General features: G+C 45.6%; 1 protein-coding gene across 3 annotated transcripts in view; it reads right to left on the reverse strand.

Annotated features, from left to right (window-relative positions):
• Positions 1-7441: 7441 nt before the first annotated feature.
• The window catches only part of SCN10A (sodium voltage-gated channel alpha subunit 10), a 78791-nt gene continuing 72807 nt past the window's right edge, over positions 7442-13425 (reverse strand). For all 3 annotated transcript variants that reach the window (XM_036333848.1, XM_036333847.1, XM_036333846.1), the window contains 2 exons: positions 11681-11951; positions 7442-8655 (listed from right to left, as the gene is read on the reverse strand). In XM_036333848.1, coding sequence (XP_036189741.1) covers positions 7442-8655; positions 11681-11951 — 1485 coding nt within the window. The remainder of the gene's footprint in view (positions 8656-11680; positions 11952-13425) is intronic.

The following is a 13425-nucleotide window of genomic DNA, read 5'->3' on the forward strand; positions in this document are numbered from 1 at the left end:
CCTGTCTCCACTTCCTCTGGGGAAGTGTTGTGGGTGGGTGCCTGTCTTTCATCTGAACCTTGTGAGGAGGATTTGAAGAGGCTAACTTTAGGACTCTGTGGATGAGGGATGTAGTGGCTGGTCTTTGACTCCTGCCTGGGACATTCAACAGCTAAAAATGGGCAGAGGAACTGATACGCATGGTCTCCCAGAATTTGTCAAGGTAAAAGATCTGTGAGTGTCATGTATCAGATATAGGTTCTGCGACACAGAGATATGGGGTGTCGTGGAGGAGGGGTTGGCGATGGAGAAGCATCTATCAGGGCCCCTCAGCAGACAGAATCTGGAGGTGGACCACCTCAGGGTTCTCAGGGCTGTGGAAGGAAGTGAGTGGGCAGCTGAGCTGGAGGAGAGCATATGACTCCAAATAAAAGAACTGCGGTGAGAGATCTCCAGGAGTGAGAGCTTTCAGATGAACTCATAATAGCTTTAAATGCTGGTCAGGCTCAGAGAGCAGAATTTTCCAGTTCCCTTTACTCTTCAACCCCCATAGCCTGCATGAGTAAGAGACAGGCATCTAGGAGAGAAGGAGAAGGCAAGTGAGTGAGAAAGCAATCGCTGCCCCCTTCCCAGGAGCTGGAAGCCCACTGGCAGCTCAGCTTGAGGGAAGGGAGTACTCGGACCTCTGAATGGAGTTGGAAGCTTTGGCTGTTACGACATCGGAGTGATGTTCTAAGGATCAAATCAACTGTGTCTTGAGACTTAAAGTGACCAAAGGACTTCTTACTACATACAGGTTTGGACAATCCAAGATTTCATTCGGAAGTGTTAAAAGTTCTATCCTGACAAAATTGGAGGAACAGTGAATGACAAAAATGAGGTTGCATCATTGAATAGAAAAGAAAGTAAGAGTTGGGAACATGTATGGGGAACGCAGGAAGGGAAGAAAGCAGGACTGGGAGGCTTAGAAATTTGAGAAGAGAGAAAGAGGCACAAAAATATCATTTTGGTGGGTAGGAAAATGAACTTTCTAGAGAAATGCAATTGTATCATTGAACAGCATTTAGAGCTCACCTAAGGTTTGTGGTCATGATTATAAACCAATGTCACCCCAATAAATTTAATAATAAAGAATAGGGTTTGTGGTCATGAAATTGGAATGAGACCAGAGACTGTCTGGAGCAGGAGCAGAGGAGATAGAAATTTGGGGCTAACTGGGATAGTTCAAGGTTTTACCAGGCATGTGGGATGCAGGGAGCAGGTGGCAAAAGATCTGAAAGTATTTGAAAGCATGTGATTATAAAGATAGACCATGACATCAACGTGGGTGAGGGAAGAATGGGAGTGATGGAAAGTCAAAGGATGGAGGAGGACCTACAGCATTTGGAGAATTATTTAGGTGGAGGTCATGCGTTAAGTGTACTGGGTAGTTGGCAAAATTATGAGATTGGTGTTGTTAACAGTATTGACAAGGTTTAGGATATGACCACCTGAGTGGGCAGTGATGTAGGGTAGAGAGTATGATCATTGGATTGCAGAAACCTGTGTCCTGGATGAATCACGCTGTGACTGAAGACAGGAATAGGGGTGGGGACAGTGAGCCAGAGGCCATGGCACTAATGCATAGTGGAGAATAACCTCATACTGTTAGTGCTGATGATACCCCAGAGTTCAGTGGGTGGATTAAAAGCAGTAGTTCTCAAGGCCAGAGATAAGATGAGTCAAGAAATATGCCAGGGTGCAAAGTTTAAGGAGGCACTCACTCTCAGTGTTAGGCAAGTGTAAGATCAGCACCGGAGAATGAATTCTTCCCTGAATTTTGTGCCCAGCTCATGTGCCTCACTCCTGTCTGTGCCCGGAAGACAGAACGAGGGAGGAAAGCACAATCCCTGTTAGAAGGGAAGAGGTATGCCTTCTCCTCAAGGACTGATTTGAAAAAGGGCTAAATTATTGTGTGGGAGCTTCTTGAACGGGGAGTCTGCTTCAGAAGCACGGCTCCACAGTGTTGAGGGCAGGCCATGATGACTGTGGGCACTCAGGGGGGCGGTGTTGCTAAATTCAACTAGAAAACAACATCTTTGAATAGAATTCTCAGCCAATATCCTGCTGAGTATCTTCTCTGGTGAGCTCCAGCTGTGGCACCTTGAGGCTCTATGGTTATGTTCATGGTCTTCCTGTGCTGCTCCCACCAGCGACTAGAGATGATGGGGGGAGGGAGGACTAGAGCTGAGCCATTCTTGGCCAACGAAGAGTCCTCCACTGGGCAGTTTTTATGCTGAGACTTTTTTTACAGCTGCAATGCAGCCCGAGGCTCTTCCTGCCGACTCCTGCTCCCTCCCTTTCATTCCTCATAAATGTTTCCACCAGTATATTTCTTGCACGTCTACGTATGACTTGACATCCACTCTTAGAAGACCAGGATGAACCCAGCAGTCCTCTCCCCACCGTGGCAGGGCATTGTGGAAGTTTGTATTGGTCTGTAGAGTCCCTGTGGACAGATCTACAGAGGGATTTGGAGAACTGGTTGCTATAGGAAGTATATGAGATTGGTGTTGTTAACAGTATCGACAAGGTTTAGGATATGACCACCTGAGTGGGTAGTGAATGTAGGGTAGAGGGTATGATCATTGGATTGCAGAAACCTGTGTCCTGGATGAATCACGCTGTGACTGAAGACAGGAATAGGGGTGGGGACAGAGCCAGAGGCCATGGATAGTGGAGAATAACCTCATACTGTTAGTGCTGATGATACCCCAGAGTTCAGTGGGTGGAGACCCCTGTCCAGAGAGATTTAGAACTTTGTAAAATATGGTGCAGGCTCTGTCCAAAGAATACATAGTGGGTGGGTTAGGTGGAAGACATGGTCCACACGCATGATGCCACTGGAATGAAACCAGAGGTTTGACCCCTTATTTATTGGTGTGCAGGAGAGAGCCTTGGATGCTCATTGACTTCTTTTATGCGGTGGACAACAAGGGGGAGGCCAAGGGGTTTCTCTCATAGTCCTCCACTGCTCAGAGTGGCACAAGCCAAGCCGCTTGTTGGCTGGTGGCCACTTAGCATAAGCCTGTGCGCCAGCCAAAGGAGCCATGACGGCTTCTGGGTAAAGTCTCAGGTTGGAGCACCTACTTGCAAACTGTGAAATTCCAAAGTAGCCCAATGCCATACACTGATGAAAAAGGAAGCCAGAGGTGGCTGTAGACTTGTCAGGAATCTTGTCAGTTTACAAGATACAGCGAGAAGCTTGTAATTAACCTTCTACTCATCACAGAATCGTTTTGAAAGGGAGGCAAGGATCCACTTGGTCCCAAGGCAACTGCTAACAAAATCAAATCTTCTATGATCATTTGAGAGGGTGAGCAGAGGAGCCTCGCCCGCCTCATCAGCCAGCAGCAGGTGGGTGATGGGTAGGGAGCTAGGACGGGGAGATGACAATCACTTCTGGGTGGGACCCTTCGCACACCTCACATCAGGGGAAGTGATTCCCTTCTTGCAGACCTTTATGTAGCAAGCTTCCGACTGGGATGATGGGCATGTGGACAGCATAAGAAAACAGCGTCTTCATTCTGAGCAGAAAGAGATCTGGGAGTTGATCTTAATTTGTGTTCTAAATCGGAAGCTGAGACGAGGCTTGGGGGGCAGGTAGTCTATTTGAAATGTGATACCAGGAGGCAAAAGTGAAGGAAAAAGACGGGAGAGTTAGCTAAGGAAGGAAGAAACTATCCCCTACCCCTCAAAAAAGCTGCCTAGTGCTGTGGGCAACTGGGCGTAGGGTGAGCTGAGAGAGTCTCCTACGTACAAACGTTAAGGGGCACTTACTCTCAGGTTTGTGAAAAACTGGCCCTACAACTAGGGCTCCGCCTTTGTAGGGATGCTCTGAGACCTTAACTCAGAATTGTTCCTCCAAGGCGTGGGAGCCCGGGGCATTCATTTCTCTCCCAACTCTTGTGCCCATTGGTTGAGAGTTGTCCTCAAGGGTGTCGCCATCTCTCTTTCCCCATGCCCTTCTGGGCTGCCATGCCAGTGTGGAGAAGAGCCCAGTGGCTTTGGAGAAAACCGTAAGAGAGAAAGGCTGCGTCCTTGTATTCCAAGTCAGGAGAGACACCAGCAGTGTCTGCCACAGCGGCCCTCTATCCTGACCACCAGTCAAAGTGCCACCAGGTCCAGGGAGGCTCCTTTGTGGTTAGATGTCCCTTTGTACGCGAAGCACAGTGTGAATCACCAGACACGGCTGTGCTCAAGGGGGGGAGGGGCAGCAGCATCGCCCTTTGTGAAGACCACCCTGGGACACAGTGTGGCAGGAGGGGTTCTCGAGTTGTCTCTACTTTTATCGTTCTCCTTCTTTAAGGGGCAGAGAGAGCATTTTTAGCTCCATCAAACCTCCTGATGAGTTCAGCAGGGCTGGAATCTTTATTCTCATTGTATAGTCAAGGAAAGTTGTTCAGAGAAGTGGTGACGGTTGAGTGACAGAAGGCCTGGAATCAAATGGAACCTTCTACCCTCTCATCCAGAGCTCGGTCCAGAGCAGCATATTGTTTAGGCTCTGAATTGAGTGTTTCCGTGGGGATCATTTACAGACATTTTCGGCTTCCAAGTGGTTCTGGGCTCCCTGTTCTAACTGCAAGAAGCATCATTCTTCAGCAGGCACATGCACATGTGCCTTTATATTGCTTTATAACACAATTACATCTGGAAGCAGGAGCAGCCACATTTTTAATAATCAGTTAACTCCGTTCTGGTCAGGGGAAAAAACAAAACAAAACAAAAAAAGAGCCCTCTTCATCATGCTCCTTTAGAATTTGTTATCTTTGTGCAACCAATCGTATCGACCCAGTTTTGTTGTTGTTGCTGGTTTTTGTTAGAACCGGTGTTGTAAAGGGTCAACAGTTGACATAAACTTCCTTGCTACAGATTTGATGCCCATGGGCAAATCCTGCCTTTCTCCCCCTGAGCTCACTTGGCTGATGAGTCATCTGGGGCTTCTCAGGAGAGCACATTTCAAACGGATTTCCACTTCAGGGAACGTAGGAGTAATTTTCTGGAGACACAGTGCATTGCAGGTATTTGAGTCCTAGGGAACTTTTTTTTCTTTTTCTTTTTAAATTTTCCAGAACATTTTATTGATTGATTGACAGAGAAACATCTATCTGTTGTTCCACCTATCCGTGCATTCATTGGTTGATTCTTCTATGTGTCCTGACCCAGGATCAAACCCACCACCCTTCAGTGTGTGGGCCAATGCTCTAACCAGTGAGCCATGCCGGCCAGGGCCCTAAATGATATATTTAATTTTGTCTATCTTTGAACTTCATAAAATCATATAGTATATATAGTCTCATGTCTGGATTCTTTCACTTCATGTTATGTTTCTAAGATTTCTGAATAGACTTCCATAGGCTATACTATCCATTCTCATTGTCACATAAAATTACATTAAAAAATGTACCACAAGTTAATTTATCCTACTGCTGTTGGATATTAGGTTCTAATTTCGGTTCAGTAGGAACAATGTTGATTAAGAAATGTTGTACATGTCTCCTAGAGTATGCATGCATGGATTTCTCTAGGTTTCACACCTAAAAGTAGAAAGCCTGAGTCATGGGTAGATGTGTCTTCAACAATCCTAGTAAGGTTGAACTGTTTTCCAAAATGGTTGTGCCAGTTTACTCAGTCCAGCATTGTATCAGAGTTCCTGCTGCTCTACATCCTTGCCACACTTGATAATTTTTAGACTTTCAGAGCTTTTCAGAGGTAAGGTGGACCATGTTAGGTGGACCAGCCTCTCGTTTTGTAATTGTATAAATGAAAAATCTTACAAAGTGATAAAATATAATATATCTCGACAGATTGATTTGATCCTTGTCATTGTTGCAGGGAATGTCCCAAGAATCAATAAAAGATCATGGCTGTCATTAAGACCCTTTATGTTCTATGTTGTCATATGAACTCCTTGCTGTCTTCCATCTTTTTTTTTTTTAAAAAATATATTTCATTGATTTTTTACAGAGAGGAAGGGAGAGAGATAGAGAGTCAGAAACATCGATGAGAGAGAAACATCGATCAGCTGCCTCCTGCACATCTCCTCCTGGAGATGTGCCCGCAACCCAGGTACATGCCCTTGACTGGAATCGAACCCGGGACCTTTCAGTCCGCAGGCCGACGCTCTATCCACTGAGCCAAACCGGTTTCGGCATGTCTTCCATCTTAACACCTGCCACATGCCTGTGGTCTGAATATTCTCTCTGATGACCCTTACTCCATTCCAATTAATCTTTTGGGACTTAACTACCATTATCTCTTGTGCTTAGAGCAGTGCCTGTCACCTAATAGGTACTTAATAACATTTGTAGGATGAGTTAAAGAAAATATTGACCGTACCATTTATCTCCCAGATCATCTTTCTCAAAATCTCTCTTTTCTTTTGATTATACTAATTATGAAGTCCTGGCCCAAGGGGAATGTGGAAACCTTCCTCCTTAAAGTCTGACTGTGAGATGTGGAACAGGCTCTGGAATATATCCAAAAGCTGCCTCTTTAGCTCTATAGCAGAGAGGTCTGGCCATTGTGGCTTCAGAAGAGAGAGCGCTTTCCTCATCTACATTGACAGGACACCACTGCCTTCTACAACGTAAAATGCAAGGGCTATAGAGTGTCCAGTCTGTACCCCCTCCCACCAATTTCACAAGTGGGGAAGTTGAAGCTCATGGTGAAAGAGGTTGGCCAGGTCAGCCGGGCAATCAATCAATGGAGGAGTCAGGATTAGAACAAGTTCCCAGGCCAGTGCTCCTTCTCCCCCCTCCCACCTGAGCCTCAAGCTCAAACTGCAGAATATTAGGAACTCTGGAAGTGAAGAAGTGATTTATGACGCATCCATATCACATAATTTTTAAAAATGATGCTTTAAGATACAACGTTGGTCTTGACCTACCTTTAAAAATATTAATTTTAATGGCTATTTCGAAGGCCTTTCATGACATAGACCACAGGTGTTACCTGGGGCTGGAGCAGTTGTCTGCAGCTCTCAACATGCAGTCATGCAAAATCCTAAGTAACATTGTCAATCTCTACATGGTGTTTCACAGAGGACTACCTTGGACCTTCAGCAACATCCTTGCCATAGATCTTTGGAAGTTCTGGTCCTGAGAAGTTTGTCTTGATAAATGGAAGCTCTGATCACATTAAAAATAGAAGAATCAGGGACAGTTTCTGGAAAGTAAGGGAACCCATCACCTGATACTGAAATTCATAAGGGAAGTCACAGTGGAGATGCTCATGGCTTCTAACTCTTATTGGGGGCTTCTCCAAAGATGGATAACACCTGCATTCCCTTGCCCAGTTCTGACACTGTGACCAGTGGCATGCATGGTGAGGTGGTAGCTGGGTGCCACCTGTAGTGGGGAAGAGTTATCACAGAGCAGAAGGACACATCAGAATTGGACATGCCCATGCTGGAGTGGCCTCACTAGGGTGCAGGGCTAGTGGCTTCCTTACTGGTGGATTCACCTACATTTTGTATTAAGCTAGATGTGCTCATGTTGACTTGATCACTAAGGCCTCTAGTGACACTGTCATAGGAGGGTGGGAAAGACGTGGCAGATGCAGTTTCAGATTTGTCTGGAAGCACACTATTCTCATTTCCTACGAATGCAACGAAGTCTTCATCTGGGAGTGACACGGCCTCCTCTTCAGCGCTGGCCACACATGGGGGACTGACGATTGTCCTGGAGCGGTGGAACACATAGCTCCGATAGGCCTTTTGAATGACAGTGGCTGAAATGTCTTCTTGCTTCCACCGGAGGGTGGTGGCTATTGGTTCATAAGATGCCTTTGAAAGATTTGTTGCCATAAACTTCTCCTCCATATTTGCCTTCAGAGAATCCAACTCCCCAGACTCTCCCAGAACATTCTTGGTGAAGGCAAACAGGATGTCCAAACAATGGATCTTATCTCCAGGGACCAAGGGAAGGTCCATTCGGATTAATATATTCCGATTGGGTTTTGGGATTTGCAAGGGGCCAGAGAGGGTGTCTGCAAAGTCTGAGAGGGCAGAAAAAGTTATAAATTGGGTGGCTTCTGGGTCAAACTTTTCCCAGGTCTCATAGAACATGTCAAAGTCGTCCTCGCTCAGAGGCTCGGTGCTCTCCTCTGTGGCCACATTGAAGTTCTCCAGAATCACTGCAATGTACATGTTGACCACGATGAGGAAGGAGATGATGATGTAGGTGGTGAAGAAGAGGATGCCCACGGCTGGGCTCCCACAGTTCCCCCGGGAGCCATTGCTGTTGGGCAGATTGGGGTCGCAGTAGGGCGGCCCCGTGTTGAGGATGGGGCTAAGGAGACCATCCCAGCCAGCCGACGTGGTGATCTGGAAGAGGCACAGCATGCTGTTGGCGAAGGTCTGGAAGTTGAACATGTCGTCAATGCCAGCCTCCCACTTGACATGGGGGAAGGTGGCCATGCCGAAGATGGAGTAGATGAACATGACGAGGAAGAGCAGCAGCCCAATGTTGAAGAGGGCAGGCAGGGACATCATGAGGGCAAAGAGCAGCGTGCGGATCCCCTTGGCTGCTCGGATCAGCCTGAGGATGCGGCCGATTCGGGCCAGGCGGATGACTCGGAGGATGGTTGGGGAGAAGTAATTTTCAAGTGATGAAATAATTGCAAAAACCACCAGGCCTTAAACAGAGAGAGGAAATGATCTAAATTAGTACTCCCAATCATGATCCCTGACACAGTTAGCTGTGATCGCACTCCTTCATCTTGGCTCCAGATGAACTTACACGTGTGCATCTGTATTCAAAGACTGTGAGCCCTTCTAGCCTGGCACAGCGGTTGGCATTGAGTAGGGGCGTAGTAAATGCTAACTGCAGAAATCCTCTCTCTCTCAAGTAGTCTCACCCTTCCTACCATGTTCTTACTTTCTATCCATCCAGAATATCTTTTTAGTCAACCTCCACGGTCAAAACCCTATCTTCTGCAGCGTAATTCAGCTGGAAGTGACTGCACCCTATTCCATAAGCTCACAGTCTACTCTCTGCTTCTGTCTATGACCCAGAGCCTGCTCTTCCCTGAGAATTCAGCCTTTGGGTCATGCCTTTTCCTCCACCCTGGTCCTGTGCTCTGTGAAGGCCACGACCCCCTGTGATTCATCTCCCTATTTCCTACTGTGAAGATTGACTAAGTTCCTGGCACAGGGTCCGGGGGATAATTGTACAGAAACTGGTATTAATTACAAGGGGACCTGAGGAGTTTGGCAACTTGCTGACAGCTAAAGCAGAATGGCTTTGAATGACCAGCTGTCTGCATAATGGCTTTTATTTGTTTCTTTCACTTTCCAGCTGTGTTTAAACTATTTGTTAGGGTCTGGAGATGGGCATGTTTAAGGTCAGTTACAGCCCCCACTCCACCATGAACAAGGTTGGAAAGATGAAGAATGCATATGTCCCTCCATCTGGTATCTTACTTGAAGATTTGTAAAGCTTGGTCTTGGGGAACTGTGGGACTTATCGGGACTACCAAAGATTAGGCAAGGCGTTTAGGTAAGACATGATACAAAACTTCTTAGGACAAACAGTGAGGGGTGTGGTAGCAAGCTCTCTCCTTGCCAGGATTCCCTTGACCATCTTCTTCTAGTTGCCTTTTATCATAGGAACATGAGTAGTGACAGTATTGTGTTGGAAGGTGGAAGGAAGTGGGAGGAGACTTGGGAAATAATTACAGTGGGGCCTTGACTTACGAGTTTAATTCGTTCCATGACGGAGCTCATAACTCAAATTACTCGTATGTCAAATCAATTTTCACCATTACAATGAATTGAATGCTGGGCTGATGTTGTGGCGTTCACTGTGACGTTCGCTGCGCCAACTAGCAGTGGGGTATCTGAAGCTGGCTCGTAACCCGAATTTTAGCTCGCAACTCAAAGCAAAAAATCGGCTGAGAGATGGCTCGTATCTTGAAAAACTCGTTAGTCGGGACACTCGTAAGTCAAGGCCCCACTGTATAATTTTTGATTATAAAGTCTTAATGAAAGCCTCTCTCCTAAAGTCCACTTTAACTAGGACATTATATGGACACATAATGGGTACATAATGTGTCCATATAATCTCCTTAGATTCTTCCAGCCAACTGGTCTATGTCTACTTCAAGGAGAATAAGTGTTCATAGTTGTAACATTTAGATACTCAATGCATGTCTTGCTGGTGGGAAGGAAGAAAGGGAGAGAAGGATGGACAGGTGGAATCTATCTGTCACTTGTTTTCTAGCTGTCTCTCCGAATGATTTCTACCCAGGGACATGTTGCTGTGTAGGTCACAGGAACTGGTAGTTAAGGTGTCCACATTATAGAATTGAGTACTTTAAGTATATTTTATTTCTATAAATAAGTTCCCTTCTCTGAAATCATATCAAAATGGACTTTAGAGTCTGTCACTTTGGAAGACAAACGAACAAAAGAAACTTCCCATAAAAACCAGCAGCAACAAGAAAATAAAACAAAACAACAAAACAAAAGTACATTATCCCCCTACCCCCCTACCTCCTCCCACCCACCACCACCACTACCACCAAACAACTAAACACAACCCAAGGCTGTATTTCAGCACCAGGTAGGGAGATTGATGAAGTGTTGGCAAGTCGTGCTTAGATGCTATTAGCTTTTGATTGGAAACCAATGGAAAGTTAAATCTACAGTTATGCCCTGATATGAAAAGGTAGCAGGTCAGGATGTATTTATAATGCAAAGTAAAGCTGGTGTGCTGGGATTTGGCTTTTATAAGGCCAAACTTTGGCTAAACCACAAGGAGGCCAGGGACAGTTTCTCGGTTGTTGGTGGGAGACTGCTAGTTCATTAGAACATTAGCTTGTCTAATTTCAGCTCCACCCTTTACAAATTGTATAACTTTGCATAACTTTCCTAATCTCTGGGGCTCAATTTAAAATGTATAAAATAAGAATAATGGCACTGCTTTCACATGGCGGCTGTAAAGTTTCACAGCGACCAGCCTAGGGCTCAGAACTCAGCAAACACTCAATTATGGTGGCTCACTTCTCCACTTTGGCCTCTGACTCTACTTATTTTCTCTGAACAACTTTGGCCCCAAAATACTGGGCCCATCATTCAACAACACCCAGACTAGACCATAATAGCATTGATCTCTCGGCATTGATCCCTTGACTTTTCTATCACTCATATTCCTTAAGAGGAGAGTTATACAGAGATTTAATTCCAGACTCTTGACTTAAGAATCTCCTTTTCAACAATCTCCTCCCAGACTTTCTTCATTCAGTTGGCAATCCACCTCCTTTTTCAGAAGGTGTATTTTATGACTCACTTCACATCACACCACCCACTCTCTGATTTGAAGATCATAAAAATAAGGCCCACTGGAAACTCCATCATCTGAGGTTCTCTGGAGGAGCTATTGTTCCCCATCAGCCTCCAAAATTCTGGTGATGGTTGTGTACACAGCAGGTGCCTGAAGGCACCAGGACAGCATGGAGAAGGTCAATGCAACCTCTGCATTTGACTGAGAGGCCCAGGGGCATTTTAAATCTGCTGTGCTCAGAAGGAAGCAAACACTGGGCTCCTCCAATGTATAACGTGTTTCAAAAGTCTGTTTGTTGTCCCCCTGGTTTTGAAAGAAGAGCCAAACCAACCCCAAGCAGAGGCTGGGCTTCCCCACCATGTGTGATGCCCACTTACTCCCGATGGAAAGGACCACGACGATGAAGTCAAACACATTCCAGCCGTTCATGAAGAAGTATTGCCTCAAAGCGAACATCTTCAGGACACACTCTCCGGTGAAGACAGCCACAAAGAACTGGTTGATTTTGTTAAGGATTTTCGTCTTTTCCTCGCTCTGATCATCTGTCTCCACCATCATGGTGAGCATGTTGAGGCAGATGAGGACCATGATGCTGATGTCAAAAGTCTGTCTGGTCACGATGTCAAAGACAAAGCCCTGGTACTTGTTCTGCAGAAACAAGAGATGGCACGTCAGGGCCTTTTGGCCAACATCAATCAGGCATCTGGAGGCCTGTGTTCTCCATAGACAGGCTGTCAAAGTCTGTCTCTTTTGTCTCCCTCACACTCCACATCCAATCAGAAGCCAAGTTCTGTCCAATACACCACTCTTAGTTGATTCTACTTCATTGCCTCAATTCAAGTCCTCATCACCTCTGCTGGCCCCATGAAGTCACCAGGTACTTTGTCCTTGTCCATGCTCTTCCCTCCATTTGCAATGCCCTTCCACCCTGTCTCTTGGTATCTAAATCTCAATCGTCTTGAGTGATCTATGTCTCTTAAGCCTCACTTCTTCCAGGGAGTTTTCCTTAATCATATCACACCACATTGCCCCTTCTTTGGGTTCCCACTGACCCTTTACGGTCAGTCTTGAGTTCTAGCATTTCATGTATGCTGCTCGTCTCTACTAGACAATGAGCTTTTAAATATAGGAGCCATGTCTTATTTAACTTCGTGTTCCTGTAGTGCCCTGCATATAGCGAGAGTTCAAGAACTGCTTGCAAAATTATTGATTCAAGGGTGAAGTTAGTGTGATGGTGCAACTTCTTCCTGCAAATGCTCTCTATTCCTGGGGCTGTGCAGATGTCTAAGCCAATGCATGGACAAAGCATGGGGTTAAGTCTTGATTGTTTGCACTCTTGGAAAGAGGTAGAATGTCCTGGATAGCAAAGAGATCATTTCTATTTGGCTGTTTTTATGGCATTTTAAGAAAGTTCCTAGCATGGCACTCTAGTCTTTCCTGTGCTGTTAACTTCGTAGTTTTCTGGGACTCCTTGATCCAAACTCCATTCTCCACTCCTGACCTTCTCCTGAGTTCACCTGCCTTGATCTGAAAACACCTCCTCTTACTTAGGGCTGATACTTGCTCCCCACCCCATGAACTCCAGGGCTAGGAGGCAGGCCCAAGATCCTTCTTGTTCCCCTCTGTCAATTCCAGACCTTTATTCTTGTGTCTTGTAAAGTCCTTCCTTCTTGAAACTTGTGTCACTGATGACTGAGGCTCTTAGCCACACTTGGCCACTCTTGTCTATTATGTCTTAGTTCCGTAGCTAACTATCTAATGACCTAGTTTTTCATAATTTATAGAAAAATCTTCCTGAACCTCACATCTTCCCCAACTCCCACCCTATTTTCTCTCCACTTTCACAGAAAAATTTCTTGAAAGAGTTATGCGCAAGCACTGTTTCTTTACCATTCATTCCTCAATCCACTCCAACATAGCTTTTGTCCCCATCCTGCCACTGAAATGGTTTTTGCTAAGATCACCAATGACCTCCATAATGCTAACTCCAAGGACACTTGTTTGGCATTGATTAGCAACCCCATCCATCTTGAAACTCTCCTTTTTTGGTTTTCATCATGCCTTACTTTCCTGGTTCTTTTCTTAACTTCCTGGCTATTCCTTTTTGAGTCTTCTTTACACA

This window comes from Myotis myotis, unplaced genomic scaffold, assembly GCF_014108235.1.
Source record: "Myotis myotis isolate mMyoMyo1 unplaced genomic scaffold, mMyoMyo1.p scaffold_m19_p_13, whole genome shotgun sequence".
Lineage (NCBI taxonomy): Eukaryota > Metazoa > Chordata > Mammalia > Chiroptera > Vespertilionidae > Myotis > Myotis myotis.